Source organism: Eleginops maclovinus, chromosome 20 (genome assembly GCF_036324505.1).
Source record: "Eleginops maclovinus isolate JMC-PN-2008 ecotype Puerto Natales chromosome 20, JC_Emac_rtc_rv5, whole genome shotgun sequence".
NCBI lineage: Eukaryota > Metazoa > Chordata > Actinopteri > Perciformes > Eleginopidae > Eleginops > Eleginops maclovinus.
The window spans coordinates 10,995,266-11,016,907 of record NC_086368.1 but is presented as its reverse complement, the minus strand read 5'-3'; the positions used below and the strand labels follow the sequence as shown (position 1 = coordinate 11,016,907).

The 21,642-nt window shown below is 41.5% G+C and overlaps 1 protein-coding gene across 3 annotated transcripts in view; it reads left to right on the top strand.

Moving 5' to 3' along the window:
* The window catches only part of asic1b (acid-sensing (proton-gated) ion channel 1b), a 154,603-nt gene that overhangs the window by 113,239 nt on the left and 19,722 nt on the right, over window positions 1-21,642 (top strand). For 2 of the 3 annotated variants that reach the window (XM_063911999.1, XM_063911997.1), the window contains one exon: window positions 20,679-20,829. In XM_063911999.1, coding sequence (XP_063768069.1) covers window positions 20,679-20,829 — 151 coding nt within the window. Of the gene's footprint in view, window positions 1-8,753; window positions 9,527-20,678; window positions 20,830-21,642 lie in introns of those variants that run through there. The other variant, XM_063911998.1, reaches the window with a different exon arrangement.

Sequence of the window (21,642 nt, the reverse complement as noted above, 5' to 3'; positions counted from 1 at the left end):
TTCTGTGACACCAATGTAGTTAATCTTTTAAAGGTTGTTAACGCAGCAAAGTGTTTCCCAAGGCTGTGCTTTACACGCTTCTTTTAAAACAACTCAAAGGCTCACACTGTCTATAGCTTCCCTTATGTACAGTCACTGTAAAATGGGTCAACATGGGCTTTTAGAGAATCTTATTTATATATTGTTATGCTGAGCTCCCCACATCCAATACATTTTTTCTGATATATATAGTTAAATCTGAAACATAAAATAAAATTCAAGTCTTACAAAAATCAACCACATGATACCTTTTAAAGACATGAAATATTAACACTGTATATTAGCAATTATTCACAAGTTACGCCTTAGTGATGAATTACCTTTGAAATATATAATCGACAAGTCTTTTCTTAAACCAAGGAAAATATAACAATACTATCACAACTATAGCAATTATAGCAACTAACTGAACATCATTTTTCATTGGAGTTATAAAGTTTTCGATAATTGGTTCGTTTATGGAAATGTATCAACATTTTAGATGGATCCTCCAGCATTTTCTCTCCTGTACATCAGATTTTGTACAATTTGTTACAGAACCCCAAAAGAAGTTACACAATTATACATCCGTGTGAGCTATGTTGTACTATTTCACTATAATAGGTCTGTAACATGTTCACACTTACATTATACACTTATTATAATACAATTATTATAGTTTGAAAACCAAGGTCTTTAATTCACAGCGCTGACACAATGGGGCTGAATATTTATGCTAGTAGCTGAGTTCAGTCATACAATATTCAGCTTTGTTTAAGTGTCACCACCTGAAGCTCTCTGTGTTCACAGACTTGCACTGAGCTACTTCCACCGACTCTCATACCTCACTTAGTTTTTACACAGCGGCAGTCACCTTACGCAGTATTTAATTCAACCTTACAGCCCGGCAGATTAAGAGGCTATTGGGAAATTGGCCTTTGTCACACTTGTCCCTTCTAGCAGATCATGTACACAATTATCCTTAAAATTGTTTCTGTAAATCACCACCTGCTCCTCTGTCAGCCCCCGCAGCCACAGCACCTTTGCTGCTGCTTTTTCCACCCTGCTTCTCTTCCTTTGCTCTGTCCTCTCCCCTCCCTCCCAGCTCCCTTGTGGATGCTTTGGCTGCAAACATTCCCAGCGGGACACGGGGAAAGCAGCAGCAGCAAACAAGAGCTGCAGAGAGAATATGGGATCTCAAACACAGAGGAGGAAAGCGGAAGGGGGAACAAAGGTTAATGTTAATACACACAGCAGAGAATTTGCCGAAGGAGGAGAATTTGTTTATACCTTAGTAAAAAGTCAAGGGGTTGTACTGTATGCATATGGGGGTAAACAGAGTGAGGTGAGGAAGAGTTTGTAGATTCAGCAGATAGTGGTAAGGCGAAGTCGTGTTGCCTCCCTTGCGTCATGTAGTTTGACTCTACACGTGTCCCCACCCCGATCCAGACCCTGAATGACAGTTTGATAAAGTGCAGAGTGCCCCCAACGACCCAGAGCTCTCACAAACACACCTCTGCTATCAGCACAAGCAGTCTAGCACAAAGAGCGATGTGCAGCCCAAAGGTTTGTTTATCCCTCAGCGTCCACACACCGGAGAGAGATCTCATGTCATCCCCAGCAGAAACAAAGAATACATAAAAAGATCCGCATTTTTTGTATTATTTGTGATGTCTGTGGCTTTAATCCAAAGCCTCGGGTAGGAAGGTTGTTTTTTATGTATATTTTTCTCAGCATGAGCATGTATAAATAGATGGGATAGATTTTGTATTTATTAAAAATGCCAACCCAGAAGTTAGCATCGCAAGGGTTTCACTTCTTAATCTTCACTTATTAACGCCACTTTAATAGCTTTAAATAGCCACATCATGGCTGCATGGCTTCACATCAACATAAATGGAGCGAAGCCTGCAAGTTAGTTCAGGCAGTCAACTCGAGCACCAATGATACACGTGATATGCCTTACCCCCTCAGTAAACCAACCAAACACTTCCCCCGGAATCTGCCGCTCTCAGGCATCTCACCAAAAAGGACTTAAAAAAAGACAGAGAACCAGAAGTCTAAAATGGTCATTTATTCCCAGCTATATGACTTATACCTGCAAAACTCTATAATTTGTACGTTCCAATTGAGTTTATTAATGGACTGTAACCCTGTATGTTAGCATTGCAAAGGTTCCCTTGACAAAAATCAATGGGATTTTTGCATTCGATTTTTGAATATTGTGGCAAGCAGACTGTTTGGCAAACACACGTTTATGATACTTAAACATTTTGTTCAGCAGGATAAAAATGTCCACATATTAACACCACTTTAATATCTTTTGAAAGGTAAACGCAAAAGCCAGAACTGAATAGCTACATCATGGTTTCATGGCTTCACATCGAAACAACTAAACCAAAGACTCATGATGATGTTTGGTAGTCTCATTTAGCCATTTCTTTAGCAACCGCCAGTTTTCAGAGACATAAAGTCTTCAGGCATTCACAATTCGAGGTATAATGTATTTAATGACCAACAACAAAAACATTCAAATACCTTAAGCTTGTGCTAATTACAGACCTTATTTCAGGCTTCCAACCAAGTTTAACTTCAGAAAAACATTGACTCTTGGGGAAAAAACCAGAAATGCTGAAATGGTAACTTATTTCAGGTTTAATCACCTATTCCTACACCTATTTATAATTGGTATTTACCACATGAGCTTATTAATGGCCTGCATTACATCATGCTGTAACAGTAACTGCTTTTTTTCCTTTCCATTTGCCCCAACAACCCTAATTCCCAGCTCAATTTATTTTTTCCAATAACTAACGATTTTTCCACTTCCAAACATGCAGCCAATATTAGGCAACATGTGTAAAAGCACATACTATACTACAGCTTCTTTATTTATTTGCAGTGTCTGCAGAAAAAGAAAAAAGCCCTTGCATACTGGGAGTGCTCATGCACAGCAAAAAGCCCATATAGTATGTACCTAGAGACCTTGAAAAAGATGAAAAATTGGGGTATTGAAAAGAGAGTGAAGAAATAAATACCACTGAGAATAAAGGAGACTGACAAGTCCTGCAAATGTGTGGATACGAATGAATTAAAGGTCAGAATTATTGAGCATGTAGTTCTGAGATGTGCATAACTTTAAATAGGCACACCATGTTTGAATTCTTTAAAAAAAAAGAAGAAATACAGCATGTAATTGTTCACTGAGCATGTCACACACTGGATGCCACAAGGAGTAATCCTGTCTGGCAAGCTAAAGACTGATAAGATGTGACGTCTAGTAGCAGCTATTTAATTTCTGTGCTTGTCTTTTTTTTATTTATCTCCAGTTTGCTTTTAAACATTCGCTGCTTCACTGGCTTCACTGATTGAAATTGAAGTCTTTTTCTAATTCAAAAGAAGCTGTCAAAGGAAAAGTCCACCCTGAAAAAAAGGCCCTCTACTGATCACTCTTATTCCCGTTAGCTCCCAGTGATCAAGCAACTAATAATCTGTGGGGTTTAATCGCCTGTGATGGAATTCACAACATCAGTTTACGAGGATCCGGACATCAGCGGCCTGCAAATGTTTTTGTAATTGCATCCCTTTTTGTTTCATTGTAGTGCTGCTGACGAGTCTAAACTCCAAAATGTGTACATAAATATCCTCTGCACACTGTCAGTGTGTTAATGAAAGTCCCCATAAGCTTTATGTTTATCAACTGGAGGATTTGTCTCAATAACATCATTTAAATGACTTTAGAGGAGATGTTTTCACACACTGAAATGAAGATTGGGCTGTTTATGACGATGGTAATACCTTTTGAGTATGTCCTCTTTGGCTCACTGCTTTTGCATGCCTGAAATCTTTATCCTTTAAAGAAATGTCTGTAACACCATGCTGAAGATGTACTACCAGTCGGTGGTAGCCAGTGCCATCTTCTTTGGTGTTGCGTGCTGGGGAAGCAGGTTGAGGTCAGCAGACGCCAACAAGATCAGCAGGATCGTCAGGAAGGCTGGCTCCGTCCTGGGGGTCCAGCTGGACTCTTTGCTGGTGGTGTCTGACAGGGATGCTGCGCAAGCTGCGTAGTATCATGGATAACAACGCTCACGCTCTCCACCAGGTGCTGACCTTCAGCAATAGACTCATTCCACCCCGGTGTACCACAGAACGCCACAGGAAGTCCTTTCTTCCTGTGGCCATCAGACTCTTTAACTCATCCACCTCAGGTCGTTAGAGGAACATTGGAGACTCAGTGACACTTTATTTCATCGCAGTGCTGTCATTTCACTTTACTTTCACTTTCACATGTCACTTTATTCACATGTCACTTTATTTAGTATTTAGTATTCAGCTTAGTTTTATTAGTTATCTTATTACTGTACTGCCATTTGCACTATACGTATTGTTGTATATTGTATATACCTACGTAGTTACTGTAACTATTTCACTATTTCATATTTGCAAAGCTGCTCTTATTGTTGATACATTTAGTTTATATTTAGTTATACTTAGTTTATACTTAGTTGTTTTAGTTTATATTTAGTAATATTTGATGTATATTTAGTGTATATTTAGTAGTTTAGTTATATTGAGTGTATATTTCTCCTTCCTTCTTTGTATTGAACTGTTGCACCTCAATTTCCCTCGGGATAAATAAAGCTTCTTGAATCTTGAATCTTGAAATAAGTTAGCAGTCGTTTTATAGACTAAAAAAAATCAGTTTGGGGAATAAACACAGCATTGAAAAATCAATAGTCTTTTAGCCAAAGACTGCATTTTTCTGCCCAGCACTAATCAAGGGAACTGCTTTTTTATGCGATTCCTTTTTTACTCACTGTTGAACAAATCAGTAAAAGTTTGAAACGGTAGTCCCCCAATGCCCATTCATATACTCAGTTTTCTGTAAAAACAATCAATCAAACGGGATATTTATTCACACCACAGATGTATAAAGGCATACAATTTGGGCCTAAGGTCCCCCAACAAATACCCCTGTTTGCTTTCGTAATGGGTTCATTAGTGAAACACTTTAACCGCAGTCTCTGAGACGCGTGCATTTGTTATTCTGTTGTAACACATGCTGTGGGATTGGGTTTCTCTGTCAAGCAAGTGCATCATTATCCCTTCGCCCAGACGGATTAGCTTGTGGCTCAGAGCCTCTCCTCCGATATGTCTTTCTGTTGATGAGCTGGCTGGGAAAACAGGGTTAAATAAATGATGCTAAATGCCAAAAGTGTCAGAATCCATCTCTGGTGAATTGTGACGCACCCCCTACCAAACAAATTGGTTACCAATAATCAATGCATGTACCTCCCACATGTATATGAATATACTTTTTAAATTACCTTTTTGCGCTCTATCTGATACATTTCACATTCCCTCTTACTTCATCATGGCAATGTAGCGTTCTTTACATGACTCACACCTGCAGTCAATCCAGCACGTATTGATTTCCATGGTACAACTCTTGAATATGTCATTTTGTATCTTGCTGTGAAGCCGTTGTGGTCCCCGATTGAATAACCATCACCCATGACACCTTTACTCCTTCAAACATATGTAATCGCCCGAGGAGGGGACTTGATTGTCCTCAGGGGGGATGCTATGATGTGGTAAGCCAGCGAGAGTGAAAAGTATGGTGTCTATATCCAGAAACATGGACAAATATTAAACTGGTTGCCTGATCTTATCTGTGAGGAATGCTTGACTAAAAAGGCAGTCCAGTATCCCTAGGAATTACACCAATGTACTTGCAGTCAGGATTAACGACAATATTTCCCTGACTTTAACCCAGCAGTGAAGTTGTCTTACCCTAAACATACAGTAGCTAAAGTATTTTCTCTAACTTAACTTTACCTTTGAAACAAACCATTTAAAGTTGGCCTCTCGTCCTTGTCTCAACGGCAGTAGCCAGATTTAGCAATCGTCAGTCCAGCTAGCTAATGGGTAGAGTGTTTGTGTCCAGACAGGAGAATTTAAGGGAGCTTTCCAAGCTTCTGATTCAGGCAACATCGATCTCAGTGTCAGCCGGGCAGAGCAGAGCCCCAGGGGAGAAGAGACTGAGGAGTGACAGCTGGAGACAGAGCGTAGGGAAGAGAAACGCCCAGAAACATCCCCAACACAGCAAGACGGAAAGAATATATAGACTGAAGCAGGAAAATACTGAGAACTCTAATGGGGTCTATACATTGTAGTTCTCTTTCCTTTATTACAGTATTATAGCCTGGCAAACTAGACCTACATCAAGATGTAGATCAAGATGACCTACATCAAGATGTACATCAAGATGTAGGTCTTGACACAATTAGCAGGGCCCTCAGGGGCGGGATAAATGGTTGTCTATCAAATTCCCTCTGCACGCAATAGGATAGCGCTACAACCAATCAGAGCAAAGCTGAAGGTGAGGTAGTCAGAGCAACGCAAAGAGTCCATGGGCAATTGTTCCGCGTATGGCGTGTTGTGTGTGATGCCGATTTGAAAGACTGCTGTTTGCCAGCAGCAGCCATCTTCTTTATTTACATGTAGCAGAGACCGGCAGGGACTACAAGCGAAACGGTCACAACTCTGTCTTCATTACATCAAGCCCGCCCACACACGATGTAATTGGCCAAACCAGAATTAGGGTTTTGCAGCTCACGAGCTAACGAGGAGTTTCTAGGTTGAACCCACGCTGCAAATTAAGTTTGCTACCGCTAGGGTGTGCCTATATTTCTAGGCTAACAGTATTATGCTTTGGGATGCATATTCCCAAACATATTTCAAAATAAAATAGGGCAAAGGTTAATACGGTAAAAGTATAACACAGAAAAGTGGTTTTAGAAAAAAGGTGATGCAGGCTAACTGGTGAAGCTGATGAGCTAACAAGTGAATTACAATAGCCCATTGAGCTTCTTTCTATTTAAATTACTTTACATTCATTTAGTTGACAACTTACAATGTGTGCATTAGACCAAGTTCATCAACTTCATTAATCTTGTTGTAAATTAAATTTGAAGAGATAATAGGAGGTAGAGGAAGAGGTTTTGTTTCCTCTCTCCTGTCTTTTTATTCAACACTGTACATCATGTATTTTCATATAAAGTTAAACTCTCCTAATTGTCTCTCTATCTTTGTTACTAAAAGACAACAAGCTTCAACAGTTTGTCCTTGAGACCTTACACCTGTTTGTACAGTCAACATGTCTCATTACTGAAAACCATTTGTCACGTATGGGCGTTTGTTTAAATCTGAGGGGGTTAGATAAAAGGTCTAATAGTCATAGTTCACCGAAGTTAAACCACTTTTTTGCATATTAATTTTAGCCTGTGAGCAAATCCAAATATTGTTGCAAATCTATTCAAATGAAATGCATGTAAAGTATTAGATGTGCAACGAGGGAACGGTTTTGGTTTTGTTCTATTTACAACTCGTCTTTCAGTGTGACTGCTTGTGTTTTCCTGTCTATCTTTTATGTGGCCACTATGTTCCCAGATCTCAGCAATCACCCAAGTTGCCAGACACCAGATTTCTCCTTTAAGCTACAGAAGGGCAAGACTTGAAAAATTGATTCACTCAGCACACCTCAATTATCCTCTCCTTCTCCTCTCACTTACACAATTTCCTTCTCACCTCTTTTCCCTCAGTCCCCCAGTAAACTACACTCGTACACTCGTGCAAACCCACTGCGACCAGAAGTAGGAGCTGAGAGAGTGAATCAGGCCTGCATGTTGTCCGGCTTTTGCTCTGGATTGGAACACTGTGATAATGACCAACCAAGCGTGAAACACCACTTAACCAACACCCCTCTGGAGAGGAAGATGGTGTTCACAAAATGCTTCGTCAATGGTGCATTCAAGCCTGTGTTGCCAGCCTGAAACAGGTTTTCCGTCATCACAGCCAAACTGTATCACCGCAGGGTCAAAAAAAGCATTAAATCTACATAAGGCCCTTTGGAATTATGGGAGGTGTCTAATGACGTGCAACATGATTTGCATTTATTTACCCGAAGCATCTTGACCTTTTTGTTTTTTCCCCTTAACGTTTCCCATCTTTACTGAAACATCATCAGAGAATTAACAGTCGGAAATGTCAACCAGTGTGCAGAAACTTCAGTGCCACCAAAATGTTAGGTGCCCAGTGAGTGTTTTTCTGCACTGCAATATTTAAAATGCAACTAGTAGAACAGTAATGAAATAGACTACAGTCTCAACGGCATTGCCCTCCATGATGCAGTGCTCAATTTTGAGGAAGAATACAAATTGTGAGCCAGAAGGGATTATCATGCCTTGCCTGAATGTGAACAGTATGTGTGTGTTGTGTGTGCCTAAAGGTGCATGTGTGTGACAGTCTTGAAAAGGAAGACAAATGTTCTGTAGCTACTGAGGCCAATGATTTCATTCAGCTAACAGCACTGGGCACATTATGAAGAAAGAGGGTGTGTGTGTGTGTGTGAGTGTGTGCTGTATAAGGTTGGAATCTTATTATCATGAAGCAGACACAAGGAACGTGTAATTGAATATGAATGTGTAGGTTTTTTGTTTTTTTTTACTATTGTCTCTGGAACATTTCTTGCTTGTAATGTTGATGAAATAATCCCCCTGGTTATACTGGTGCTGCACAGTCGCGCACTAAATCTTTCTGAAGAACCACACGACCCCCCACCCCCCTCCTCCTCCTCCAACTCACCCCTTGGACAAGCCCAGGGAGCGCTGTGCGACTGACAAAACACTCCCCCATCACCACCACGAGCTGCTGCTCATTGCCCGCGAGGAGCGAGCTCGTGCGCTTTTCTCTTTCTCTCCCTCTCTGTTTCTCTCTCTCCCTCTCCAAAGTCTCTTCCAAACAGCAGCCATCTGAGAGCGCAAAGCCGAGTTCAGTCTCATTCACTGACCAAGCCGGGACCGATGTTAAAAGCGCGCACAAGCCTTCCTCCAAAATGTGCCAGTGCACCTCATCTGGATCCAAACCGAGACCGGGCTCCCTCGCCGAAGCCGGGAAGCTCTTCCTGAAACACACCACCTTGCATGGCTTAAGGCACATATTCCTCAGCGGCTCGTACCCGCGAAGAGTGGCTTGGCTGCTGGCTTTCCTGGCAGCTCTGGGTCTGCTCCTCACCTGGTCCTCCAACAGAGTGCGGTACCTGCTCTCCTCGCCCGTGTACAGCAAGGCGCACATGGTGTACGCCAAGCGGCTGGTGTTCCCCGCGGTCACCATCTGCAACCAGAACCTGCTGCTGCCACGGCGCATGAAGAAGACGGACATATTCAGCGCGGGGAGGTGGCTGGGACTTTTTGGTAAGAACTGGCAGGTGTCCCCCGCCGCGAGAGAGGCGCTCACACCGCTGGGAGACGGTGGAGGGAGCGAGAAGGGCGAGTCTCCCTGGTCCCCGCTGTCTCGGATTTTGGACTTTAACCACTTTCTTCCTCCTCCGCGGGAGTCCCAGCCGTCCATGAGGCAGCTGCTGGACCGGCTGGGACACCAGCTGGAGGAGATGCTGCTGTACTGCCGCTACCAGGGGGAGCTGTGCGGCCCACGGAATTTCAGCACCGTGAGTGTGTCTCCGAAGTTCAATTGTTTGCTCGAACTTCCCTCCACCCACCCCTCCCAACAGGTTGATGCAGCTTTTTCAATTACTGCGCTGAGTCAGGAGGTGAAACGTTAGTAATTACCTGTCAGTATCTTTTATGTGTTGCGCGGACAGATATCAAGTCGCTGCGCAATTAATTTGAATTGAACACAAGCAGGCATCAGACTGCACACAAGGCGCGTGCCTCTGCACCGATGCTTATGTTCTTTAGTAGATCAATTAAATCGTTCTACCTCTTTAGTGTTTGCCATTATACATGCTGATATAATATGTATTAATGGACTTATGGTGTGTCGCACTCCTTGTAGTGTGTAAAATCATTTATCTTACATATTTGGATGTCAGCTCACCATATATCTTCATAAAATGGTGGTTATTCCTGTATTGTTACTGACTTGACTGACTTATAAACATTGGAAGTCTACATAATATTTACATTTTAAAATTGATTACAGGATGCAATTTTTTTTATATGCATCTGTTCTTCTCTTTATCACTCACTTAGTTCCCCTCTCTTTTTGTGTCCCATCAGCAACATAAACACTGAAACTAAAAATTGGTTTGGCTTTAGTGAAGATGCTGGATGTGTGTTCACCATATTGTGTGAACTGGTCCCTCTATTTTCTTTCATCACTGTGGGATCAATGTGTTTACAATCCTGTTTTCGCAAGAGACCAATCTGCCCCTAATGAAGACTTTTGATTAATTTAGCAAAGCTTTACAACCAAGGATGGATTACTGCTCGGGCCTACCGGGCCCAGGCCCAGGGGCACACGGGCCAAGGGGGCCCTGAAGCCCAAGCCTCTGCGCTACCATTTCAATATTGTCTCTACAACATAAAAAAATGAATGGGGCCCTGAAACCATATAACATTGGTTATATTATGTAATATATCTCAATAGGGCCCCTCAATCATATAGCAAGGGTTTTGTAATTAATTAATCTCTCATACATTAAAGCCCCCCCCCCCCCCTCAAATTAAATAGAATGGCATATGATAGGTCATATAGGGCCCCTGGACCACAGCTTATGAATGTTATTCATACCTACGAAACATCAATCGCCTCCGCCCCTCCCTTACCCCCCACACTGCCACCATCCTTGTCCACAGCCTCGTCACATCCCGTCTGGATTACTGCAACTCTCTCCTCTTTGGCCTCCCTCAAAAAACCCTCCATAAACTTCAATTAGTCCAGAATTCAGCTGCCCGCATTATAACTCGGACCCCCTCCATTCACCACATCACTCCTGTCCTCCAACAGCTCCACTGGCTCCCCGTTCAGTTCCGTATTCAATTCAAAGTCCTCCTGTTAACATTCAAAACCATCCACAACCTCGCCCCCCCATATCTGTCTGACCTCTTCCATGTTTCCACTCCCTCCCGCTCCCTCAGTCTGTCCCCTCCGCCCGTTTCATCACCATGGGGAGCAGAGCATTCAGCCACTCTGCTCCCCGTCTCTGGAACTCATTACCACCCCAACTCAGAAACATGGATTCGTTCCCTCATTTCAAAACACAACTCAAAACACATCTGTTCAAAACTGCTTATTCCACTTGATATCAATTCCTCTGTCACCTTCTATTGTTTTTATTTTTTAATTGCATTGTTGATTCCTTTTATTGTCTTTGTGTGTGTATCATGTACGGTGTCCTTCAGTGCCGAGAAAGGCGCCTTCAAATAAAATGTATAATTAATTATTATTATTATTATTATTATTATTCATCCCTAATATCGGAAAAGGGCCCTTAAATCAGTTAGAATGGGGTAGGATATACCATAAAGCAGGGGTTCCCAACCTTTTGCAAGCTGGGCCCCCCTTTCGAAGGTTAGAATATTGTCGAGCCCTCCCCACTCCCCCTCAACCTTGATGTCGATGCACGATTTCAAGCAGTTTTCTTGTGATCTGTGTGATGTAGAAGGTTTTTTGGGCCCGTTGCATACAAATTTAGCTCATTGTATGTAATAAAAAGGCCACCGATGTGCAATTTTCATGATACATTTTTTATTTCTTGTCCATATTTGTTGGTGCCTCATCCATTTGCCTTGCTGTGCCCCACCTGCAAGAGCTCCGCGCCCCCTACGTTGGGAACCACTGCCATAAAGGGCTCTGAAACACGTGTTATGTTAGTTATTCGTATTATCTGAAAGGGGCCTATCAAATAGCATTCATTATATGTCATATATCTTTATAGTTAGCTTCTGTTTCCGACAATGCAGCGCGATCATACAGGCCAGCTGTATGGGCCCCTGATGTACCATGGGTTGTTGTTATTCAACTCAGATATCAGCCAAGTGACACTTCTCTTATTCTATTCTTCATACTTATTGTTGTTATTATTATAATTAATATAGTTTTTATAATAATAAGAAGTTATAAATAATTTATAAATACAATACTAATAATAATAATAATTATTATTATTACTATGACATAGCTGGATGTGTCAATAGAGGGCGCTAATTAGAAAACTGTGGACAGGTGTGGTTACAATACTAACAGTTAAGTCAATGTAAGATGGAGCGGCGTGTATTAAGTGGAGGCGGACAGTTTATGGCATAGCCTATGTTTAAACGATCATTTTAATCGTAACATTTTATAGCCTGCTTCTGAAACGTGTTTGTGTGTCGTGTGTTCTGATCTGTTTGTGTGAGTAATTTATTGAAGGTAGCCTAGGCTATGTGTCCCCCCTTCATTACGCTGTTTGAAGCCAAAATAATCTCTAGGCTATCGTCAGAAATCCTGTGTTGTGAATGAGAGCCTGTAATGTGTTCATAGCAAGGCTATTCATTCATAAAGGCCAGATTGAGTTATTTGCTTATGTAAGGTCTATGCGCCTGCTTATTTTTGATTTATGTGCATATGTGTGTTCTTTGACTTGTTGTAAATCCTTAAGATGCACGTGAATAAAATTTGACCGTGCTTTTAGCGCAACCTTTATCGCTGCTGATTTGCGCGTGAGGGTGAAGTTAGCGTGGTGCTGCTTGGGGTGGGGCTCGGGTGGTTGGGGGGGGGGTTTCTCGTCCACACAGGCCCAGGATCCCAATGACTCTTAATCCGTCCCTGTTTACAAAACTCCCGACGCTGTGATGGAAAACAGTTAGCGCTGGCCCCTCATTGGTAAACTGCAGCCCCATTGATTTCACTCCATTATTGCTTGGAGAACAATGTGAAAGCCAGCCCCTCCGTTCTCTTTCCCACTTCATTACCCAAATTTGTTTTCAGTTAAGTAGATTTTTTTCTGGTATTTCAAACACTGTTTGATGTTAGAAATCTGATATTTGCTGTTTGCAGCAGGCATGGCTGAGAGCTGTTTTATGTTTTAAGGGAAAACGTGTAATTTACTTTCCTGGCTTGGTGGCAGCCCTCCTCAGGTTCAAACTATACCCGCAAAGTAATGCATCAAACAAATGCTTTTCTTTTTCTTTCATCACAAATTTATATGCAACGCAACTAGAACCACAAAAAAAGTTATCACAGTCAAACACATTTGTTTCTACCAATATGTTTAGGAATGCTTCATGGTGTGCAGTATTTTAAAAGGGTGACCAAGCAACAGCAATCTATTTCAGAGATAAGCTTGATGTTGAAGTCTGTGTTTTGGGGATATGTGCTTGTGCATTGATAATCAATGATGGCCTGCTTGGCCTCAGGGCTGCGGGAGCTGTTGCCATCATGAGCCAGACCAATATAATCAGTCACACTCAAAAAGTGAGGTGTGGAGGAGGAAGGGGAGTCTGTCTACATACAATAGGTCACATGATGTATTGACTTGTTTGCCAGTTCTCTATTGAAACTCTAAATTTGGTCCACTGGCCTCATCAATCCATCCTTCCCTCCATGCGGCTGCAACATCCTCCTAAATCACCGCTTTAACAACCAATGTGTAATTCTCATCAGGCAGGCCATTCCTCAGACAATTATTTAACTTGTGAAATCCAGCCGAAAACATGCAGTGTGTCAGGCTTGGTGGCCCCTGTTCGCCCTATTGATTGACAGCTTTCCCCACCTAAACGTACAGGGAAGTCTAACTAAATGGGTTGTTACCTTCTGTATTCCTTGCTGAATAATCATTCATTCTTTTTAGATTTGTGAATAAATTGTTGAAAGACTCCACCCTAAAACTCCTCGAGAGCATGCAAGCATAGATCAGCTACTACCAATAGCTTTGGTTTGCTTTTCTTGGGATATATATTTTTTGCTCTTTACATTTTATAAGTAAATTAATAGACATAGCTTCCTGTACATTTCATTAACCCTGCATTAAAGCTCTCCTATTATGCTGTATTTGAACACTATAATGTAAGGCAATATCTATACAAAACATTACTGAAGTGCTGATTCTATGACTAATTAAATTTGAGCTGACCTGAAGGTGGCCACACCCCTTTGGGGGGGTCATGCAGCTCTCTCTCCTCTGTGGAAGTTTTCTACCGTGAGAAGATACTAAACGCTGCCGTGATTATCCGCCATATTATGTTCCAAACAGCCGCGGCTCGCCCATAGAGGGCGCTGGAGTGCCGACCGCCCACCCACCTGCCTGTTTTTATTTTTTTTATAATCTTTCTAATTTTGAAAAATAATCAGTTTTAATTACACGCTAATAAGGATTTTATGTGTTTAGCACTTTCCAGAATGATATTTGTACTCACTTTCACGTTCGTTTATCATTTTGGTAGCCAATAGACTGTCTTCCCTGGGCTCCAGTTCGCTCAGCACTACAGTGCTGGAATTTAAGCCAATGGTTCCCCGGTTGCTACGCAAAAAAGTACATATTTTGCCAATCAGCGTCGTCAAATTTTATGGTTTGGGGGCTCTGAAAATATCGCCCCTTGGTACCAAGCTTAGAGCAGTGTACCACTGCACGTTACGGACATTTACCTCAGAGAGGAGCAGCATGGCTATATTGAGTAGCACTAATGTAGTTCAGCTAGCTCAAAACACAGTTAAATCTCCACAAAGCAGCGTTTTTGGGCATGGGCGGAGCGGGCAGCCGCCCGGGGCGGCACACACAAGGGGATCTTCCATGTATAACCGCCACTGTCTCTACACCTGTATCCCTTCGAAAGAAGAACATTAGCGGAAAAACTAATTGTAAAAGAACTCAGCCCAGAGAAGCCAGAAATGAATATAACCCAACAGGCACGAGAAAAGGAGAAAACCTGCAAGAGAAGCTTTGCGAGAGGTTGGTTCGATCGAAAGGCTTGGCTAACTAGCAGTGGTTACGCCAATGCAATCTTTTGCTTCCCTTGCTTACTTTTTAAAACAAGTGCTTGTGATAGTTCGTGGACATAGACAGGGGTGACAGACCTGAAACATATGTCAAAACGCATTAAGAAACATAAGCGGGCAAGAGTGCATATGGAGAACTGTGTGAAGCTAGCCATGCTAGGCCGAATTAGCATAGCCACACAGCTAGATGAGGGACACCGCATAGCCATAAGAAGGCACAACGAGGAGGTGGACAGGAATCGGCATATTTTGTCAAACAGCCCCACCTACAATATTTTTCACCAGCCGCCACTGGTTCCAAACCACATCAAGCATTATTTCTGAAACACTTCTCAGTGTTTACCACCAGAACAGTGACATTATATGTACTATAGCCTATATACAACAACTCTAAGTCCCTCCTGCAGAAATCCTGCTGAATACACAGAGGTGCTTCGGAGGGAATTCAGCTCGCGACTGTATATGGGGAACGATATTTTGGGACGTGTCACGTGGGCAGGACGTTGCCAGGAGTTCGATGTAAAGCCAGCCCACATTTCGGTTATGACTTCATAGCAAATCTGGATCAGCTCGTTTGTACCCCTGTTTTTAGAGATGTGGGTAAGGAGGAAAAAAGAGAGGGTTGTATTTTCTGACACTTTTTTAGTCACCTTACACACCGGGGACACATATTTATGCATAAAAGACAGCAAGAAGTGCATTTTGCATAATAGGGGACCTTTAAGGGGGCCCTTTTATGTTCATTTTCAGGTTTCATAATTGTATTTCATGCTTCTATCATGACATGTTTTTTCTCATACTGCCTGTGCTGCAGCACCTCTTTTCACCTTATGTCTGAAACAGCTTAGAGATGCCCCACCTCTTTGCCTATCATGTACAAGGTGTTGGAGCGCTAGCTACTAGAGAATGCGAGTGTTACTTGAGGGCCCGTAAGTGATATCACTATGTCGCTGAAGTACACAAGTCCAATGGACGCGTTTTCCGGCATGTTTTGGCAACTTGGGTGCAACATTACAGATTGTAAACATTGACATTTTGCCTATTTACACATCCAGCAGACAGTAAAACATTACTGTTTTTTTACTTCCAAAGTCCAACATCTTTTGGCTCAGTTTTGCTCTCCTCAACCTCTATATCTGGCTCTTAGCCTGCTAAATCTTTCGCTTCGTTCACCAGTTAGTGGTTATTTGTTTTTTGTATACTTGAGTGCATAGCAGAAAGTATGTGTATCAGAGTTGAACAGCTGCCTGCTTTGCCTGAAAATGATGATGAAATGCCCTAAAATTTGAGGTCCAGAGTTCATTCCTGACCTTGGAAACAGCAGTTTACAAAACAATCTCAACCAAAGGTCCATTTAGCAGCTTTTTTTGGATTCTCATCTGCTGAATGACTCTGAGTTATGCATACAAGCTCCACAAAAAGAGGGCTTAATGGACCTTTGGGCGAGATTGTATTTTAGAGAGACTTCAGTAATGTTCAGTTTTTGTTGGGGCTGGATTAGAAGTCTGAATCTTTGGTGTATTTTTGGGTAGATCTATTGCTTTGTTTTTACATTGAGATGTGAACACTCCCTCCACATACAGATGAAGTAGTTAATGCAACAGAACAGTAAATTACCACACTTAATTATCTACCTGTTACTTGTACTTGATGACCGTAAATTAACACCATAAAGTTCAGTGATAAAATGAGAGAAACCTATGTGTAGCCAAGTTGATTTAGTGCCAAGTACCACACAGACAATCTTTCTTTTGTGTCTGTTTTTGTAGCTGTCATAACACATTGCACCTTGGTGCTCAGTGCTCAGTGCTGATCTTGAAATCAATGGAGAGGAGGGAAAGTGGTTCCCTGGCAACTTTAAGGAACAGCTTGTGCAGCCTTGTCACATTGTCATGTGAAGGATGGCCGAGGGCCATCTCAACAGTCTTGAGCTGTGTGACTGTGAATTATTTATCGTGGAGAGACACTATGGCATTTCTACACCCTGTGAGAACAAGAGTATGAATGAGAGAATGATGTCTCTCTCAGTGTTTTTCCTCATAGGTGGGATCGGTTTTAATATTTTATTCCTGTGTTTACAAGTTCATACAATACAGTGGTTTTCCGTTTAAGGGCAATGGGCAGTTTGAGCAATATAATACCAGAAAATCTGCTTAGGCCTCACCAATATCTGCTTATTTATTTAATTATATATTATTACTCTATACAGTATTTATTCAACTGTGTTGTATTTCATTTAACATTGTGGTTTATCTTAGTCAATATCCTTTATATGTATATACTTTACTTATTCCTGCAACTTGCACCATTTTGTCTCGTGCACCTTATTATTGCACTATTTTATTTCTTTATTTTTACTTTTTTGTCTTGTAGGTTGCATTAATGGGGAAGCCTGGGAAACCTTAGCTATAGCTATTTTGCATGTAACAATAAAGCCTTTGAATCTCGAATCTCACTCCTAACTCTAAATGTTTTTATGTTTTAAATGTATTAACAACAATGTTTAAGTCCTCCAATGCAGCTGATTGCTTCCATAATTTAAATTATCAATAATGAAATAATTAATATTAATTAACAGTTTTTGGGGGGTTTTTTTTGTTCAAATGGGGTTTCTGCCTCTCGTTAGTCCAGAATATCTCTTGATACATTTTTCTAGGATTGCTTATGCTGCACAAACAGCGGCAACGCCGTTAATGAAGATAGACAGGCTGTGCGATCGATAGACATGAAGGATGTCAAGAGAGAATGCAAGCCTCAGAGCTGCAGAGCACAATGAAGATCCCGACTCCCCAAGGTCACCACCGGCACCCACCGTTGCTGCTGCTGCTCTTCTCTCTATGCAGCCAGCACTATCTGCTGGTTACCACAGCAACTCTGTCTATAGACTTCCCTTAGTCAGTTACCACGTTAGCAACACGTACACACAGATGGCAACCAACACACAAATACTGTAAACCGAACATCCCCATGTGGGCATGCCTGTCATTCCGTCGCACAAAAGTGTGTACATACTTGGGCGCACTCTACAAAACAATCCCCAGCAATCTTATCGCTGTTGTCTTTATGTATATCTGCCAAATGCTTTTCTCTTTTCAGTGTGAGCAGCTTTCAGCCTCTTTTTCTGATTGTCAAACTTGTCTCGTAAAAAAATCTGTCATTGTAAGCAGTAAACGGGTAAAACCAAGGAAAGAAATTGCCTGGTTTTAGTTTTTTTTGTAAAATGTGGCTTGTTTGGGTGTTTCAGGGTCTAATGGGAAAAAACCATGCATAGAAAGTGTTAGAGACCGTCTTCTTCAGCAGGTTCTTCCCATTCTTATCATCAGATGTTTTGTGCAGGTTGTGTTTTGATATTATTAAATTCCCCCTGCCCTATATTTTCAAAAGAGTAATGATAAACAGTGATGAGATTATGGCGAGAGGCGACTCAAGGACTGAAATGGATTCAGGGGCATTTTATTGATGTTTGTGTCCTGCTCTGGAGTCACTGCACATTGGCGGGCGCTGCACTCACTGTTTTTGACTCACTTATGCCACTTATGCACTTGAAAGGTCACTCTTATATTGGGTTCAGAAGGCCTTTTATTACATTTCAGCACTTTGTGTCTTAAAAGATCCCATACGCACCCTGGGAGGCAATCCATCGTGATTCACACTTCACTGAGCAGGATTCACATTATGCTCACTTTTCTTTTGTGAGACAATTTCTCAACTCTGTGCATCTGGTGTTTGTGACGTTTGAGTCATTTGTTCATGACGTGCTAATGTCTGACTCATATGTCACCCATGTAATAAACACCGACTGATGGGTTCCCAAGGACCTCATAATGCATTCCCAAGAAATATAAGAAACATTTTTCAGGCAGACCAAGCTAAAGAAAAGCCTGTTGTGCAAGCTAGCTGTTTTTAGATCAAGTTATTTGTAACACTATCTAGCCGTGATGCCCTATCTCTCTTGTATGTACAATAGTTAGACATATAGTAGAGGACAAATATAGGGAGACGTATATCAGTTATTACTTTTCTGCTCATATTGTACTCTACAAACCCCACCCCCACTTCCTTTTACCATTTCCTCATATGAATGTCAAAACGTTGAAGGTTAATAATAAGTTAATTGTGAGCGAGGAGGTTTGATACAGGGCTCACAATCATGTGGCTTGACAACAAAGTAGACGGACGTTTTTATTTTGGATCCTGGCCATGGCTTTCAATTTCCTAATGTCTATGATTTGATTACCATCCATTAGTTCACTGGCATCATGTCTTTGCCAATAGATCAACGTTTTCTGCTGGGCTCTAGTAGTTCTACAGCGCTACTGTACAGCTCATTCTTGATCCAATGATAAGAGGGACACCCTTCAGGCATGTAATCCGAGGGCATAAATAGTTCAGATTTCATGAGACTGCAGCATGTTCACTGAACTCTTTAGTTGCATCTGCAGTTATGTGTCACATTGGAGATAAAAGAGGGACTGGAGCTGGTTGGGCTCACTTGATCTGCTGATGCTTTCAATTCAGTTGGGAGAGAAAATGGTTACACTTGGTGATTATTTTGTAAGAGCTCAAAAATTGTATCAATTAAACGGAATAAAAATCCCCAAACTCACTGGTTCTAGCTTTTTTTAAAGGGAATATTTTATTGTAATATTATTTTTGTGTTGCTGAATAATTTTGCACTTAAATGTCCACTTGTGAATGTAATAGGATTGGTTCTGCTTTTATGTCATTTGACCAAGACCTAGATTTGATTATAAATAGGACAAAAAAAAAGATCAATATTTTTAAAATTACTTTGATTCATTGATCAACCCTTTAGTACCATCAAAATGTAACAAAATTGCAGTAACTTACCCTTTTGGAAATCCCAGAGCCCATGGAGGCCACTTTTCGTATCCTCTGATTGTCAAAAAAGCCATAATATTAATTTTAAGAAACTCAGGAAATCCTTGCATGCAAGCAGCTGGAACCAGTGATTGTGGTGCACAAGTTGTGCTTGTTGCTGTTTAATCTCCTGCAAACTGACTGAAATGGACTTCTTGTTTCAGCTCTCATGATAAAAACAGCTCCCTTTGTTGCCAGTCAAGTCACGCATCACCTACAAGATCCTCCTGCTCACCTACAAATCTCTCCATGGACTCTCACCACAATACCTCACAGATCTCTCCACCCTTACACTCAGTCACGTTCCCTGCGGTCCTCTGACAAGGACCTGCTGGCCACTCCCCGCACCAGATTGCAAACTTTTGGGGACAGGGCCTTCTCTGCCAATGCTCCCACACTCTGGAACAGTCTACCACTCCACGTCCGCTCAATCACTGCCCATGTTCAAAAAGCAGCTCAAAATATTTCTCTGCACTAAGTCCTTTGATCCCTAATCCCCCACTCCCCTTTTCTCCTCCCTATTTGTAAAGCGACCTTGGGTACCATGAAAGGCGCTATATAAGTTATTATATTATTATTATTTTAAAAATCCTTTCCAGAATTTCAGAAATCATTACACTCCCTTAAATATTTAAATCTGTATCAGAAATATTGATTCACAAAGTTTGATTTGATGCCAGAGCCATTGTTGTTTTGTGTGAAGGAGTCCCTCTCTGTAATAAGTAATGAAATATCCACTCAAGCACATACTTTATCATGCAGCACTGAGATATGTGAGGGCTCATTTTGTCAACAGCACCTCAACACTAAGACCTCTGAGGTCAACAAGAAAGGCTTCCTGTAGGTACTTTGCTGCTGCTGCTTTTGAAACAATCCCCTTGTTTGCACTACCTTTATCTCCACAGGGTCAGAAACGAGATGCAGTGCTTTTTTGTTCCCTGTCATTGTGTTGTGACCATGTATAACTAAAACCCCTGCATTTGTCTCTTTGTGTCTTTCAGATATTCACACGCTATGGGAAGTGCTACACCTTTAATTCAGGCCAAGACGGACGACCCCTCCTGGTGACGATGAAGGGTGGGATGGGTAACGGCCTGGAACTGATGTTGGATATCCAGCAGGATGAATACTTGCCTGTATGGGGAGAAACTGGTGAGTTTACCTGGAGGATACATTACATAAAACATCCTCTTCCCAGTAGGGAAAAACCTCAGCTAAAATGTCAACATTGGTGTTTATGTGTGCCCTTAAGCGAAAACTTAAAAAGAGATTCTCTTTTTTTAATCAATTAAACAGCAGAGTAGCTTTCAGCGTTAGGAAAATCTCAGGGGGAAAAATTATCACAGGGATTCCCGCCTAATCCATGAGCTAGAGGCCTGACTTGGTGTTTTTGATGTTTTTGTGAAACCCTAAATCCATTTACTTTAGTGGACGTGCATACTTCAGACCTGGAATATGACATTTTCTCTACATTTTGTTACATTTGATTGATGATCCCTGGAAAATACACGCACTGATCATTTAAAAAGCACCCACTGTGTCCATGGGATGATATCGACTAATCTGTATAAAGATAGATGGATATTGATCTGAGAATTTATTTCATTGTAATATAATTGTATCACTTGTCAGTTAGGCTCAAAGTCCACATAAATCAAATAAGAGCAGCACAATCTGCCGGATTTAAAATCAATGGAGGGTGCAGGCTCTTCCATTTCAGGGCCGGGCCTCATCAAGGCGGTTGAGTCTCCTCGGTGCCGCTCCAAGAGACCATAGAACTTTGATTATTAAAGCAGCTGCATATGCTGCTTTGTGTTGGCATCAATATTTGATATGCAGTGGGCAATGAATGTAAAGAGACAGTTCAGTATGGTCACAGAAACTCTGAACATGATCATTAAAGATGAAGCCGAAAGCTATGACTACAGTGTTCAAACATAAGGCTGCATGTATGCCAAAGCTAAA